The sequence below is a fragment of the Bos taurus genome, chromosome 28, assembly GCF_002263795.3.
Source record: "Bos taurus isolate L1 Dominette 01449 registration number 42190680 breed Hereford chromosome 28, ARS-UCD2.0, whole genome shotgun sequence".
Classification (NCBI taxonomy): Eukaryota; Metazoa; Chordata; class Mammalia; order Artiodactyla; family Bovidae; genus Bos; species Bos taurus.
Window position 1 is genome coordinate 28,310,557 of NC_037355.1, and position 16,650 is coordinate 28,327,206.

A 16,650-nucleotide genomic window follows, 5' to 3' on the forward strand; every position below is an offset into this window, starting at 1 on the left:
GCTGTTGTTACTGTCCATGAGAAAGGAATCCTGCTACTTCCCTTTGGCCTTCCCCTAGGCTCTAGGCTCCAAATCAGAGGAATCGTAAAAGCTGACTGGGATATATCCTGAAGCAGAAAGGCCACAAGAGTGGCCTGAAAGGGCAGGTATTGGTCCAGGCATGGGGACCCTGAGCTGAGATGCTGGGCAAGTCACTTCCCAATTTTCAGGATTTATGTATTCTCAATAGTTAGCCTGACACTCAGACCTTCCTGAATTAATGAATGACTGCAGTTTCCATCTGGAAAAAGATTTCTTCCAATGCTAAGATTCTGGGTTTGAGACCCATGTTCAGTCCTTCCCAGGATTCTTTTGGCAACAGAAGTGCCAAGAAAGGAAAGAGTACACTGACCAGCAAACCCACAGCCAATGTTTGTTGAATGAATATGTGATTGCTCTCCCTGAAGTCACTCTAGAAGCTTTGATGGATCCTTGCTTCTCTTAGCAGCTGCTCTGATCTCTATCACTTCTAACCCTGTGCAGTCATTATTGCCCACATACTTCACAGACAGACATCAGATTTAGTGGTGAAAATAAATCCTAGATCTTGTCTTCAGGATCCATCCTAGAGGAAGAAGATAAAAGATGACTGCAGGAAGCTGAGAGGCAGTGTAAGGAAAGAAGGGAGAGGACTAAGATGGTCAGAGTCTGAAAATCAGTGCATATTCTCACGTAACACTCCCTGTCTTAGAAACCCCAAACCTGCCCAGTGCTCTGCCCCGTCCAGTGAACAGCTAGAACTCACCAGGGCTGGCTTGGAAGAGCTCTGGAAATGAGCAAGTGCTCCCTGAGCCACCAATCCCCTGACTGCCCTGAATCAGGCGCTATGGTAAGGGCAAGAGTTCCCAGCTGGGCACACCCTGAAATGCATTTTCCCTCTCCTGTGGGTTTCCAGGCTAGCCCACAGAAGCCTGATTCATCCACAACCGCACTGAAACATAGAATTAATTCCAGCTATACCCTGGGTGAGCTAGGCCATTATGGCAACCAAACCACCACTTACAGCATTATTTTGATGGGAAAATGTGTTCTGAGCTCCAAGCAACCAAATTATAAGTGGGACACAGGCACACCCAGGTTCGAATCCCAGTTTTAACACGTCCTAACCATGCGGTCAGGGGCAAGGCACTGTCTTCCCCAGCCTCAGTTTCTTGATTTGTAAAAGAACACTTCCTTTAGGGGCTGGAGTGCTGACTGAACAGGCCCGTGAAAGTGCCCCTTTCCTTTCACAGGCACGTTTGTAGGGAGACGTGGAGATGGGACTCCAAACACAGTCCCTCTGATGAGGCTGTACCCAGCGTGCACGGTGGCAGCCCTAGCACCGGACTCAGGCTCCAAGCAAGTGTTCACGGGATAAATGAGCTGCTGTCTTAGAAATCACAGAACATTCCTCATCTTTGACCTTCTCCAGGCTCTGACGGGCTTATCTGAGCCAAGAAACTTCTCCTGCCCCAACTCAGCTCCCTCTTTCCCAATCTCCCCATGAACAGCTGGGTTCTGGTTTCCTTTGCTCCTGATTCGAGTCTGATTTCCTTTGCTTTGCCTCCAGAAGGGGCCAGAAGCCCTGACCTTTCACCAGAGCCTGGACGTGTGCCCACAAGAGCAGGCGGGGGTGGGGGTGGGGGTGGGGCAGAGACCCAGGCCACACCCGCAACCGGCCAGTGGAAGACCACTCCTCCTGCTGCCTTTGGTTTTGGCCCCTCCTTGCTCTATTTGTTTCCGAGCTGCAGCAAGAACGGTCTGTACTCAAAGATGGTGAAACAGCCAAGGAATCCGTAGGGTCCTAAAGGTCGACCTTCTTCCTTTCCTTGCCCTTGTTCCCAAATGTTAGTTTCCTGGCCTTGGGCTCCTTGTCACCTACCCAGGGTCACAGGCACTGTGGAGGTCAGTCACCTTGAACGAGCCTTTCCTACACTGCCCCGTGCTTCCACAATCGTCTCCACAGCCATCCTCACTTCTCCCCATCTGGAACCACAGAGCTGTCCCAGACCCTCCCTCCCTCTGTCCAGATCTTGTCAGTGGCCCCTTCCCACTGGGTTTCCACTGCCGCAGCTCTGCCCCACCTCTGTCTAACCCCAAACCCCATCAGCAGTCCTTCAATAGCAAAAAAAAAAAAAACCCCAAAATCTTTGAGAGTAATACAAGCTCATGATAAAAATCCAATTTCCAATGTCTCTACAAAGCAAAATAAAGGTAACCTTAGTTTTTAACCTGAAAAACAAACAAAAAAGATATGAAGTGAAAAAGTAAAAGCCTCTTCCTCCCCTCCATCCCTCAGAGATAACCTCTGTGGACAGTATCCTTCTAGATGTTTTCTCTGCACATCTAAGTGTGTGTCTGCTGGGGAGCGTCCTCTGTTTTACTTTCAGAATGAGATGAGAGGATACAAACTGTTCTGCAACTTGTCCTTTTTACCTAACGACATATCTTGGGCATTTTTCCAAAACTGACCTCACTCTTTTTAACATCCACATAATGCTCCATGATTTGGAGCTTATTTAACTATTTGCCACAGACACTCAAGGGGGTTTTCAGTTTTTTCTGTCACTATCTAACTGACTCTCAGCCTCTGGTCTCAAACTTCCAATCTGCCTTCCACACCGCCGCCGGATTGCAACACCCAGTCTATCATACCTGGATCAGCTGTCTTCCCTGCATTAGGGTTACACACGAGGTGTCTTATCTTTCCTCCTTGGTCTTAAGCTCAAGACAGGGTGTTAGCCTTAGAGGTCGTGACAAGGACAGCCTATCAACTGTGCAGTTTTCGAGCCAATCTCAGTGCTGCCCTGGGAAAGTGGAAGGAGGTTCTCAGGCCACGTGGATATTCATTTTCTTTTTTCATATTTGTATGCTGAGAACTCTGGGGCCCTGGCTTGTGCCGGGCACTGGAGCTCTGAGATGAAACAGATGCAGACCTCGGCCTCTCAGAGCTTGCAGTTCAGTGGGAAAGAAAGGCATTGTACATCCACACAGATAAATACATGGATAATTACATATGGGATGAGGGCTTTGAAAGGAAACAACCAAGGAGATGGGAGGGGGCCACCAGGAGCGAGGGCCTGTGAAGCTGGCAGACCGTGGGATCTGGTTTCCATTCTAGGCCACTTCCCCTTTACTCTTCTCAGCTGATGAGAAGGGAAATCCCCCTTTCAGTTTTAACTTTCTGTGACAGTAAGACACGCTATCAGAGCTCAGTGGTAGCAGAGTTCCCCAGGCCAAATACTTACTGAGCACATACCATATGTAGCTAACATACAGAGGTAGGGACATATGTGTGTGTGTTGGGGCAAGTTGTGGTGTTAGGTGTTTAAAGATTTAAAATAGGTGACCTCTGAAGGAGTTTACAACTTGATGGAGCATCACGCCCAGGAGAGGATCATTTCAATATACATCAGGTGAGAAGAGAGCACAGCTCATCCACAGCTCTGAGAACTGAGCACTAGCTTCACAGGCAGGCAGCTCTGGGCTGGACTCGCTGTCCTGCACTCACCAGCCAGGGAATGTGGAACTTTCCAAGTGTGTTCAAAAAGGGCTCCTGGAGGGCCCGGAGCTGAGACAAGCTTGGAGTATGAATCACAAGAGCTAGAAGGGGATCTGGGAAGGGTAATCTGTGTGAAGATGGGAACAAGCTGAAGGGAAGATACTTGACTTCACAGAGGAAAAGTAACCCACAGGGAACCTGAGCAAAGTCAACTATACCAGCCTTGGAAGAAAATCCAAGCACAAAAGAGCAGTTTAAGGAGTGCAAGCATCCCCCATTCTCCTCCTGGGAGCCAAAGATTTCATGCCCCAGAGAGGGCACCAGATGGGAGAAGACAGAAATGTTACCTCTGCCAGTCTCACTTCCAAGTCTACATGTCTGTTTCTCTTTAGCGTGATTAAAAATATTGTAAATCATATGCTTTTACTTTGCTGATGTTCTTTGTGAGCCACTGTATGTGGCTGTATATATTTTGCACATCTACATACGTATTACTGTGCAAGGCTGTATACACAAAGCCAGGCATACTGTACTTTATGGAAAATGTAAGAGCATTTCAGAGGTAATTAGAACCATCTGTGATTTTCCCCTCCTAGCTTCAGGAAGGAGATGCAGCTAGAGATAGTCAAGCTGGAGGTTTGTGAGGCCGAGGTATGGAGCCAGACTTGCTCTAAAGGTAGTGGGAAGCAGAGCAATAGTAAAATAGTTCTAGGCTCTCCTTGTTTCTCCTTAAGATAACAAAGTTACCTCCACAACCAAAGCAGGAACTCCCAAATCAAGTTCTGTCCACAACTCGTCTCTGCCTCATTTTCTCCACCTGTAAAGGGAAGAAGCCTCACCTGCCAGTGTGGGGCTGTAGCACCACGGGTCAACCTTGGCAAGCAATGAGGCCCAGGCTGAGGGAGCTTTTAAACCAGCCTGGGCAAAACTCAGGGACATTGCTGTCAAATCTGAATGTTATTCCTGGCCTCCAAGGCTAATTGTCTCTGGACTGGTGCATCTGGGTTCAGATCCTGCTCCTTTGAGAAGCAACTTAGTGAAGCTTCTGCTGGCCTATTGATGTCCTTTCCTGGGGCCAGAGACTCTTAAAACTTTCTGGGAGAATGACAAACAAGCCTCATTGTGCAGCCCTCAGTAAATGCAGCACCGAGTACTAAGGAAAAGCTCCCATAATAACCACGTGTGATAATAAAAAGATAAAAAGGCAAATAGGTATGTAGGTCAGCTCAAAAATAGCCAGCCACCCACCCATTTGACCTAGGTAACCATTTGTGCCAAGTGGGTCCAAAGTTTTCTTCGCTCCTCTCCCAAGCTGACCTTCCCTGCTTTTTTATAAGGTTACCTTAAATAAAAGTCCCTTCCTGCATGGGCTGGAGTTGGCCCGGGCAGTTCTGACCTGCAGCCCTACAGGAGCAGGCACTTCTCCGTGCGCTCCTTCCATCGAACAAATCCTGGGGTCAGAGGGCACAAGCGCTCGGCCTCTGCCATGAATTCTTGCACCTAAGTCGGGGTGTAGGGTGGTAACTCACAAACACTCCCCCGCCCACCCTCATAAGGGTTCTGTGCGCAACCCAGAAGGCCTCCCCTACCCCAACAGAGACCGCTTTGTTAGCAGACCCGGTCGGAGGAGAGTTACAGCCTCAGGGTTGTGAGGGCCTCCTCAGCCTCTCCGCCCTCCCTCTCTCCCCGCTCTTCTGCCCTCACCGAGAGAGGGGCCGGCCCCTCGCCCTGCCCCCACCCAGCAGCCCAACGGCCGTAGCGCTGAGCTCAGCATCTCCGCAGCCCGGCCGCCTTCCTGTAAGACGGTAGGAGTCATCCCCTTCCTTTCCCCCCGCAGTGGGCGGAGCTATCACTGGCCCGGCCCTCCTCCCCTGTCTCACTTTCCCTCCTACCCTCTCCTCGTCCCCCACGCACACGTTCTCCAAGTCACGTCCCCGTTCCCCTCAGCACACACCAAGGGGTCCGTGGAGATGGACACCCCCTCCCCAGTCAGCTGCTCAGCATCTGTCACCTCCACTGCCAGACTCCCCAGAGGGCGCACCTCGGTTGAGGGTAGGGGGTGGGAGGGGAAAGGAGAGGGAGGAAGGGTCTTCCCTTCCCCCATCCCGCTGGCCCCCACTGCAGACCAATCACAGCAGGGAAGTCGGTTCAGCTCTAGGGAAGTCAATTCAGCTCTTAAGTACACCTCTTCCCAGAGCAGAATCTAGAGGTCTAGATTTGTGTGTGTGTGTTTCTCTGCCTTTGATTTTTAAGTACAAAAAGATTGAGCCATGGCTTCTAGCTTCCTCTGTCAAACTGTCCTTTGTGGGTTACAAGAGGAACAGATGGGGCAGGGAGAGACCCCTCAGCGCACCACTTCACAGATGGGCCTTCCTAGAGGAGACCAGAGCTCTCAGGGAGGATGCTGGGATGGGGGAACGTGACAGAATCACTGTCACTTCTGGGCTTGAGGTTGTTTAGCTGAAGGTGATCCCTTGGGCGACACTGTTTTGCCATTGAGTCAGCACTGCTGGGCCCTGCTGAATTCTGCAGGGGGAGGAAGAGCCTCATCAGATAAAATAAGAGCCAAACCAGCAGAGAAAGTTTTTTGTCAACAACACCATGTCGACTCCAGGTGTTCACTCCACCTGTTCTACACCATGTGTCCCCAGCGTGTACTGACCCCTTTCCCAGCAATGCAGTCTCCTTTGGCTCACAACTAAGAGTATCAGTCAGGGGCTTGGAATCAAGGAAATGAGCCTAGATCTAGAGTCATGGCTCCAGTCTGCCGACTGGCTATGTGACCTTAGGCAAGTCCCTGCCTCTATCCAAGCCTGTTTTCTCATCTGTAAAATGACACTGATGAGGCCTGTCCTGTCTACACTACGCAAATAAAAGTTGTTTTTATTGACAGAGTTACGAAGATGCTAAAGATATGAGTGTTTTTAAAACCATAAGGAGTTCCAGAAAGGTCAAAGATCTTTGTGAGGAGGTGGCAGTGTTGCCAGGTGGAACTGGCAGCTGTCATCACCAGCAAGCCAAGGAGTTCCAGACAAAGACCCAGGATGCAGACCCTGGGTGGTTGCCTTTTTGCACAGACCTGAGTTTTTCAAGCCTTTGGCTACTAAGGCCACTAGAGAGAAAAGCCGCAATTCTGAGGGAAGTTAAGAAACTTGACAGGAGCCAGGAAGGGGTTACAAGCCTGGGAAAAGAAAGTTCTTGAAGATTGAATAAGGCCTAATTGCTAGGAGAACTCATGAGGCTCCCTGCTCTCCAGCTTGGTTCCTTATCCATAAAGTGGGGAGGGGGTTCCTAAAAGAGGCACTTTCCCTGGGGCTGCAGGCCCTAACATTCAAAGATTTTAAGATTCACTCACTCCATGAAGAAGAATCCTGAGAGTGGAGGACTGACTTCTCTCTCTGCTGAGTATTAATCTAGCCGCGCTCACCTCACCTCAGCCCCTTAGGGGGTACCCAGAGGTCTCTCTTTTCTTGTGTGTGTGTGTAGCAGCGGGGGTAGAGGGGGTGAGCTCATTTTACTTCCCAGGCAGGCAGCAAGCCCAGATTCAGGCTGTCCCCAGGGTAGCAGCTTCTGATCACCCTGGTCATCCCCCACCCCTACTCCACCCCCCAGCTTGAGGGAACAAAGCCCAACCTGACCCCGCCTCCCGCCTTTGATATATGGCAATTGGAAACCCTCAAAAAGCAAGCACACTGAAAGGACTGAACTGGGACGTCTGTTTCTACCTTCTCTGGCAGGCCTCCTCCAGATGGTCCACCACCCTACAGGTCAGGCCTGGGAGTTTTAGAAAAGGAGCTCCATAGAATTTAAATCTTTTTTTTTTCTTTGTTATGATCTTTGTGGCGCTTGAATAGGCCTTTGAGACTCTCTAGTTCTGGGTTTTCAAAACTGGGGTATGAAAATCCCCAGCAGTATATGAAGCCACAGGATAAACGCAGTGAATCTTTTGTTAAAAAGGGTTTTTGTGGGGGCAGGGAAGATTAAGAAATTTAATATTAAGTCATTTTAAAGTTTGCTACTAAAATTAACACAAATTCCCCTACACAGATAAAATATAAAATAGAATGCAAGATTATATTATTTGTAATAAAAGTAATAAAATAAAATGATACTTTGTAATGAAAATACTGAGTTTCAAAGACATTATGCTTCCTAGGGGCTGCTTCAGGCCACAGCCCAGTACCCTATTCATCCTTAGCAGCCAAATGGCCTGAATTGGGGTCAGCTGACTCTTGTCCCTTCATAGGACCTGGGCTTGCCTCAGAAAGCAGTTTTGGGTACTAACTGGAGAGGGGTGTTGCCTCACCCTCCCTCCACTTCACTATTTTCTTTTCTCATAAGAGTTCAGATGCTAGGATGGGAGAGGGATTCTGGGAAGCTGGCCAAAAGCTGACCCCGCAGATGGGATTCCTTCCTGAGAAGCAGTGCAGTGTGTCAGTGAGAAAAGAGACAGTGCCTGGAGTCTGGGTCCCATGGGCAATTCTGGCTGCATGGGAGACGAGGAGGGGAGCAGTGAGGTCTGGTAGGCCGTCAGGACTTTCATCAGTGCAACGGGTAACCTGAATTCTTGCAGGAGCCTCAGGCTATCCTCCGCCTTTGTCATGGTGGTTTAACAAGCCAGCCTTTCCTGGGGTTCCCTCGGCCCTTTGTCCTGTCCCCAGAGGAAATGGCTTCCTGTGAAACCTGGGAGCCCAGCAGAACTGGCTGCCTGTGAGCTCACCATTGCCACAAGTAGGCCTACTCTCCATAGCTGTCTGCCATTTCACCAACCCCGAACCCACCCCCCACCCACAGAGAGGCTGGGGAGCCAACCCAGTGTTCCTTCCAGGGCCTACCCTTCTTCCTGAGAAGTCAGTCCTCAGTTCGCAGACATCCCAACTAAACAAGAGCATCAAGACCTCCCGAGGAGGTTTTGTACAAAAGGGTCCCATTCAGACCTACCAAATCAGAATGGGGGCTGGGGAGGTGGGACTCTATGATTTACAAGTTCCACAGAAGATTCTAATTATCAATCAGGCTTAAAAGCCACTAGTTGATGGAAAGATTATAGGACACTCACTCTGGGCCTCAATTTGCTCCTCTGTAGAATGGTATTATGTTCATTCCTCTGGGTATAAGTAGATAATACAATTCAAAAGCTTCTTTGAAAGGCTGCATAATACAATGTATTGTCAGTATTTCCATTTCAAAAAGTAGCTTTATTTGCAAAAAGATTCCTCACTGAATTTTTAATTATCCCTCCAACAGCACAGTTAAAATCCTACGGTAGTCCTCAGCTGTCAACAGCTTTTCACAGCCCTCCTAGTAAACCAGGTGCACTTATAATCTTGCTATTTTGACCAAGTTGTTTGTTTTTCAAGTAAAAAAGCCACAGAAGTCCTGGGAACACTTCTGCTGGCTTCATTGTCCCCACCTCCCACCACCGCTCCACCCTCTCCCTACCCCCCACGCTCCTCCAGCCTCCTCCACTCCCCTCAATGACATGCTTCCAAAGGGCTGTGGAGGCGCCCCAAGCACAGCCACACAGGCATGCCAGCTGGCCTTCAGGGGTTCCCATCCTGAATTCTGGGGTTCCAAGAACCACACTCCCACCCCAAGATCTGGTTAAACTCCCCAAACCCGACTGGAGCAACTTGCCAGACTGAGGCCCTGGGAACCTGTGCGCAGGACAGAAACCACCAGAACAGGGAGGGGCAGGTGGCCAAGGGGTGAGTGCTCATTGACTTTAAATTGCAGGCTGCTGTGGGTCCTACGGGAAGACAGCAGAGCCTGGGAAGATGCGGAGTGTCTGCATGGGCAGGGCCCTGGCCACAGAGACTGGGACTTGGGACCTGGTTACCAACTCCAGAGGCCTGAGTCACAGGGGACGTGACACTTAGCCCATTGCTGCTGGGAGTTCAGCCATCTCCCTTTCAGGGTCGCTTGGCGCAGATTCCATGTTGCACACTGTGTCTATGTTAGGCGTGCTTTCCCCAGAAGACACATGTAAATGCACAGACTTGAATGGTTAACAATGCCCTCTGGAGTTGTGCAAAGGGACATCCGTACTACCACCAACACAGGAATATAAACTTCAAAAGTAGAAGAGAGTGACTGCTCGGTGAGCTCAGGGTCTCCTTTGGGATGATCAAGATATTGTAGAATGGACGGAGGTGGTGAGGGCACAGCATGTGCACACATTAAATGCCAGTGACTTGTGCACTTTAAAAAGTTTCATTTTATATTTGAATTTCATCTCAATAAAAAAAAATTTTTTTTAAGTTTTTTTAAGGCACTCGAAAGGAAAGTACAAATTGCTTTAAAAGATTTCCCACAAGTCAGCCCTCTCTGACAATGTGTGCGTTTCCCACAATGCACCTCTCTCCCCAGCTTCCTGGGGTTGCCGACTGTACTCCAACTGAAAGAATTAGGTTATCTTGGAAGCCCCGCTGCTAGACCTGAGCAAAGGAAGAAGGGAAATATTCGGATACATCCAACACTTTTGGCAGCACTTGTCAGAAATGGGATAGAAAGGTAGCAAGCAGTTCTTCTGAAGGCCTACCCCAAAGTCCACCAGATCATGAAAATCCAAATGTAGGCCTGCGGTTCTCAGAGAATCCACCTTCTTGCTTTATCCATTAATTCATTTGTTCATCCAAGGAGTATTCACTGAGCCTCTACTATGTGCTTTACACTGAAAGTTGAGTAGAACAGGGATTTCCCTGATGGTCCAAGTGGCTAAGGCTCTGCTGTCCCATAGAGGGGGGTACAGGTTAGATCCCTGTTCAGGCAACTAAGATTCTGTGTGGCCAAAAAAAAACGAGAGAGAGAGGGAAGAACACCACCTTTAAGAAGCTCATAGTCCAGTGAGAAAACTAAAGTGGAAACAGTTATTAACAGAGATGCGCATGAGGTGCAAGGATGACCCAAGGAGGGGCATCTAAGGGATGGTGAATTGGATTCACCAGCTGGGGAGGTCTTCCTGGAGGATGGGATGCCAGAGCTGGTCTCAAAATCTGCTGGTGGAAACATGTCCAGGCAAGCCTGACCAGCAGCCAGCCTAGGCCTGAGAGGGAGAGAAGCACACCAAATGCGGGGTTCATAGGATCTTTAAAGGCTCTGAAGAGGCCTGGCTCAGAAGCTAGGAGATGTAGCTGTCTCCTTCCTGCAAGTACCACCTTTTGGGGTCCCCCTTCATCCCATCTGTTTCAGTATGTGAGATGGTAACAATGTCTTTCCAGCCACTGCCTTGGGGAAGGGATCCTGCCCTTCACCTCACAGCATGAACCAAGACCCTTCAACCAGGCCCCTCAGAGGGGTTGTTAAGAAACTCCCCTTTAGATCCAAAGGTTCTCCTAACAGACAACAGTATGGGTGAAGAATGTCAGTGGAGAAGCCATTTTGCCCTCCACCCTCATCCCCCTGCAGCTAGGCCTCCTCCTGGGTGGTCTTTTACCCTATAGCCTACTCTCTCCTACAAGGGAAAAACCTTTAAGGTTAAGACTGCCTGTCCTTTTTTCATCACTTTTTGAAAACAATGAGACAACATTAATGGAGTTTTTTTTTTTTAAGAAACAAAATTATCCAGTGCTCATTTAACATAACCCTTTCCAATTATAAAAAGCTGTGTGTGTGTGTGTGTGTGTGTGTTTTAAGCTGTTTTATTAACAGAATGAGACAGTGAATGAAAAAAGGTGCTTGGCACACAGTATATGGCTCCACAACACACTACTTCCATGATGGCTATTTATTGAATGAATGAATGATTCCTAGTAAACTGACCTTTCTAGAATAACTCTGGATTCTTTTGCTTACAAAACCTCTATTTTTCATAGATTAGTGTTCCACATTTTTCAGAATGTTTTTTCATGCAGGGAATGGGGGAGAGAGAAGAAAACCACTCTGTCTCTTGCTGTCTCCCCAGTCCAGTCAGCCTGGGAGGAGAGAACGGTCTTGATAAACTAATTCCCTGATCTTTACTCTGAGTGACAGAAAGACACACCCATATAGGTCACCCCAACTCTTTTCTTTTCACCTCAGTAAAGGGTAATTTCAAGAGGATGTCATCTCCCCTCAGTCTTCCAAGCACTTCACCCAACTGTTGTCTTTAAGGCTCCCAGCAAGTTACTGGAGCTGGAAGAATAGGAAGAAAGGGCCAGTGTGGAGGCCTCGAAAGCTCTGGCAGCCAAAAGACTATTCTATTTTGCAGCAGTCTTTAAGGTATCTCCTAATCTGAGTCATCTGATTTCTTTTTTATCCATGAATTTGTCTCCAGAGATGGTTCTCTCATCTGCTGGAAGCTGATGGGGTGCAGGGTTTGAATTCTGATCGTTTACAGTTTTAAGTCTTGGTTTACCCGGAAGACCCACGGGTCAGTCTTTTTTTTTTTTTTTTTAATGGGAGCGGGGTGTGTGGATGGCAGCGGCCTGACTACTCCAGTGGCGAGTGTCTTTGGTCGCACAAGTCTGCCCGGAAGCGAGGCCCGCCAGTCTGATCTGGTTAGGCTCTGGCCCGCCCCGGCACGGGAGCGTCTGATGTAAGTTTGGTTTTCTCTTCCATCAGGATTCTGTGTCCCAGATTGATAAATCTCTTAAGTAAATAAAGGTCGAATCTGTCAGAACCTCTTCTCACCGTCAGCAATCTCTGTTAGTTTTCTATATTACCGCCGTCGGGTCACATTTTCTGTGGCACCGCCTGAATGACGAAACAGGGAATGGCGATTGCTCTCCGGGGCTTTTTCTGGAGATCTAGGTCCTTGATCCTGATGCAACTCTCCGGGTCTTTTACACAAAGCGTTTTGGTGAGGACGGGCGCTAGGACCCAGCAGACGCCTTGGGTTCTCTCGCCGCTGCGGACTGGAGAGACAGCCGCACCGCAGTCGGTCCATCGGGCACGCGGGTGGGTCTGTGTGTCTCTATGATGAGAGTCAGTTCCCAGCTCAAGAACCAAGCGCTAGGAACCCGGGCCCATCAATACTGCTTTAACCACATTTCCCAAACCCTCTTCTTGTAGGCAGCTGGAAGGAGCGGACACTGTTTGGGGACCAGGCTCACATTCCGGGCACGGACCCTGGCCCCCGCATTAGTCCATCCCCTGGGGCTGGAGAGTAATAGGCGGGCGGGCAGGTGGGGCGGCCGGGAAGAGGGAGAACGGTGCCCGGAGCAGCCCAGTCTTTGCACCCCACCCCCAGTCCTTTCGTAAGGCAAGGTTAGCGTGGGGTACGTGTGCGAGAGCCGGCTGGATTAACGTCTGCTCCCGCACCGCCGTCCCACGAGTATCCAGCCGGGCACCCAATTGTGCCTGTAGCTCGCAGGTTCTCAGACGCTGGGTGCAACCGTTTTCCTTGCCTCTTGCCCCCTCAAGTTCCCCTGCCTCTTCCCCCCGCGGCTGCGGCCTACCCCCTCCATCAGAAATACGACCGTATAATAAACAAGTCTTTCCTTGATCCTCCCCTGCCGCGAGCGCCCTCGGGGACCTTGGCAGCTGCAGCCGCCACAGATCCCTTCCAGAAAGGGGGCGTGGCCGCGGCTCGGGGGTTCGTCCCCGAGCGTTCTGGGGCTCAACGGGGGCGGGGCCAGGCGGCTGTCACTGGGCAGGAGAGAACGTTGCGAACGTGCGCCTGAAGCCCATTGGCCGAGGTGGGCCACACTCCCGGGTCTGGATTGGGCCGCCTCGCGGAAGGGGTGTGGCCTCTCTGCACTAGCCCTTATAGGTCTCTCGGCGCTGGTGCTAGGGACCGCGGCAGGCCTAGGGGGAGGTGCGGGTGGGTAGAAGGGACAGGTCTGGGCAGAGCTCGGGGCTTGGCACCAGTTCGCGCACTCATTCAAGCGGCAGTACGCACTTGTCCCAGCAGTCCTCGCTGACCGCAGTAACTGGTGAGTGTCCCTTCTGTTTATGCTGATCGTTGAGCCGAGAGGCCTCGGCCGTGGGGGTCTTAGCGCTCTGTCTGATCCAGCCCCCAGACTGACGCCCAATCTGAACCGCTTTTCTCTTACAGCGTCTTCTGAGCTCCAGCACCCTGAGCTCATCGGCAGACGCCCTGGCGTCCATCCTCACTATGCCTAGCCTTTGGGATCGCTTCTCGTCGTCCTCTTCGTCCTCGTCCTTGTCCCGAACTCCCACCCCAAATCAGCCGCCGCGCTCAGCGTGGGGGTCGGCGGCCCGAGAAGAAGGACTCGGCCGCTGCGGGAGCCTGGAGAGCTCGGACTGCGAATCCCTGGACAGCAGCAACAGTGGCTTTGGGCCGGAGGAAGGTAAGCGGTAGGCAGGAGCCGGACGCGAGTAGAAGGGCCGGGGAGGTGAGGAAACACCGCGCTAGGAGTCAAAGCCCACCTAGACTTCCTATCCCATCAGAATCCGGATTGCGGAAGGGGGCAAGCAGAGGAGAGGAATTGAGGTATAGGGTACTATCATGGGGCATAAACTGAGGCACGGAGTGGGAACAAGTGCTGGTTTCTTAGCGAAACAGCACTTCCCCCGTTTGGAGCTTCTCTTACCTAATCCTCCCCTATTGCTTTCCCTTGCAGACTCTGCATACCTGGATGGGGTGTCCCTGCCCGACTTCGAGCTGCTCAGCGATCCCGAGGATGAGCACCTGTGTGCCAGCCTGATGCAGCTGCTGCAGGAGAGCCTGGCCCAGGCCCGACTGGGCTCGCGGCGCCCCGCGCGCCTGCTGATGCCGGGTCAGCTGGTGAGCCAGGTGGGCAAAGAACTACTGCGCCTGGCCTACAGCGAGCCGTGCGGCCTGCGAGGGGCGCTGCTGGACGTCTGCGTAGAGCAGGGCAAGAGCTGCCACAGCGTGGGGCAACTGGCCCTCGACCCCAGCCTGGTGCCCACCTTCCAGCTGACCCTCGTGCTGCGCCTGGACTCACGCCTCTGGCCCAAGATCCAGGGGTTGTTTAGCTCTGCCAACTCTCCCTTCGTCCCTGGCTTCAGCCAGTCCCTGACGCTGAGCACTGGCTTCAGAGTAATCAAGAAGAAACTGTACAGCTCGGAGCAACTTCTCATCGAGGAGTGTTGAACTTGGGCCTGGGGGGCCGATAACGCCCCCATGTCAGAGACAATTTTGAACTTTTGGGGTGGGGGGCAAGCAGAGGCTGAGGGACTGGTGCCTGCCCTTAGAAAACTGACAACAGCCACCTGAGGGTAGAAAAGTCAAGGTGGGGGGAACACAGTGTTTCCCTAGGAAGCTCACTGAGGTGTGAGCTGGTGGCTCCCAGTTGGAGGCACGCACTGCCCCTCAGTACTGTAGCATGAACAAAGGCTTAGGGGCCAACCAGGCTTCTGACTGGATGTGTATGTAGCATGTACCCAGTTATTTTTACTGTTACTGACAGTTAAGGCAACAGTGGTGTGACAGAGCCGGGAGAGCAGCTGGGCTGCTCTGGCCTCTTCGAGGGATGTGTGTTTCACCATAGCTGGCCCTGGTGGGAGGGGGGGAGGTCATCGAGGTGATTCGTGTATCTCATGGTCTGAAGGGCCCAAATGTTTGGTTCTTTGTTTTTGTTTTTTGATCATAGCTTCACTACTGACCTGTTCGAGGCAGCTATCTTACAGACGCATGAATGTAAGAGTAGGAAAGGGGTGGGTGTTAGGATCACTTGGGGATCTTTGACACTTGAAGAATAAATACACCTGGGAGCTGTGTGTGGCCCATCCTTGGATGTGTACTAAAGGGTTGAGCTGTGAGGGGATGGGGCTGATTGGGGTAGGGGCTGGCACCCCTCCCCCAGAGGAGTACCATCTGGATCTTCCATCTAGAACTGTTTACATGAAGATACTCGCTGTTCATGAATACACTTGATGTTCAAGTATTAAGACCTATGCAATGTTTTTTACTTTTCTAATAAAAAAAAGTTTGTTAAAACACATGTCTCTCATTAGTGCCACGAAATAAAAGGGAGGGAGATGGGTGCTGTAGAGGGTGGGTTTTGTCAGACTCTGGTGCAGCTCGGTGTTTCTCTGTTCCTCAGGAAGGTCTGAGGCCCCGTGCCAGCACGGTAATGGAGGTATGCAGGCTGAGCGCCCTCTGTGTCAAGAACCCTGGCTCCCTTTGCTCTGCTGGTTGAGGCTACCAAGGAGAAGCCCTGGAAGCTGAGGAGGGAGTCAGACCTCACAGAGTCAGAGTCTCACCTGAGTGCCTGGGGTTAGAAGGGCCTGGCGCAAAGGACTGCTGAGCCCACGGTTCTTCCAGGCACTTAAAGGACTGCAAAAGACATTTTGGGTGTGTGAAAAAAGGCACATTCTATTGGTTCTACAGTCATGAAAGTTACACATTTTATCTCCGGACAAGAACAGGCTAGGGAGCAGGAGCAAAAGGCATGGAGTTTGAAAAAGACTTACTTTGTTCAAGCCTCTGACTGGACAAGAAACTTAGGGCTCAGAGAGGGGCAAGACCTGCCAGGCAGGAACAAAACACACAACACGCACAGGAGGCGTGGCGAGGGCTTTGGGAGCCAGGCGACTCCAGAACATTTCGTGAATGTTCTTGGTGACCTGGACTCATTACACTCGTTGGGCCCCAATTTCCTTATCAGTGAAGTTGGGGTTGGGCCAGATGAAGGCCAGGGCCCTTCCCACTCCTCCCTCCCGGCGACTCGGCCAGTCCTCCCACACCAGCCTCTGGAGGGTTGTTATCTCCTTTGTTTCTCTTCCTTGTCTGAGACAGACCTTGTTTGCCCAACTGTGAAACAGTAGTTCTTCCACTGGATTGTAGAGTCAAATCTGTTGGGGCCTGAGTTAAACACAGAGCCCCCTGCCCTGGTGGAGATTCTGACTGCATGTGTCTGGGGCAGGGCCGCAGGAATCTGCATTTTCATTCAGGATCCTGACACGGTCTTGAACTTCGGGATGGTCTAGAAGACTCACGTCTCTAGTGGAATGAAATGACTTGTTCCCCAAGATGAATGAAGTGGTTAGAACTAGATTTGAAAATGGTGGTAAAAGTAAGAAGGTGCCCAGAGCAGTTTTAAGAGAGCCCTTACTTCTTGGCACATCTTCCTGATAGCCACCCTGGGAGGGGTGGGTGGGGTGAGGGTTAGTAAAGTTTTACAGATTAGTAAACAGTTTTATAGATGTCTATTTGACATCCAATTGGAGTAGGTGATTGGATTTGTGCATCTGGAGCTGGGGGGAGGTCCAGGCTGGAGCAG

The 16,650-nt window shown here is 50.9% G+C and overlaps 1 protein-coding gene across 1 annotated transcript; it reads left to right on the forward strand.

Annotated features, from left to right (window-relative positions):
- Window positions 1–13,335: 13,335 nt before the first annotated feature.
- DDIT4 (DNA damage inducible transcript 4) lies at window positions 13,336–15,367 on the forward strand. The gene is made up of 3 exons (NM_001075922.1): window positions 13,336–13,374; window positions 13,497–13,752; window positions 14,026–15,367. The coding sequence occupies exons 2-3, from the start codon at window positions 13,557–13,559 to the stop codon at window positions 14,517–14,519; spliced, it is 690 nt and encodes a 229-aa protein (NP_001069390.1). The 5' UTR covers window positions 13,336–13,374; window positions 13,497–13,556; the 3' UTR covers window positions 14,520–15,367.
- The last annotated feature ends 1,283 nt before the right edge of the window (window positions 15,368–16,650 follow it).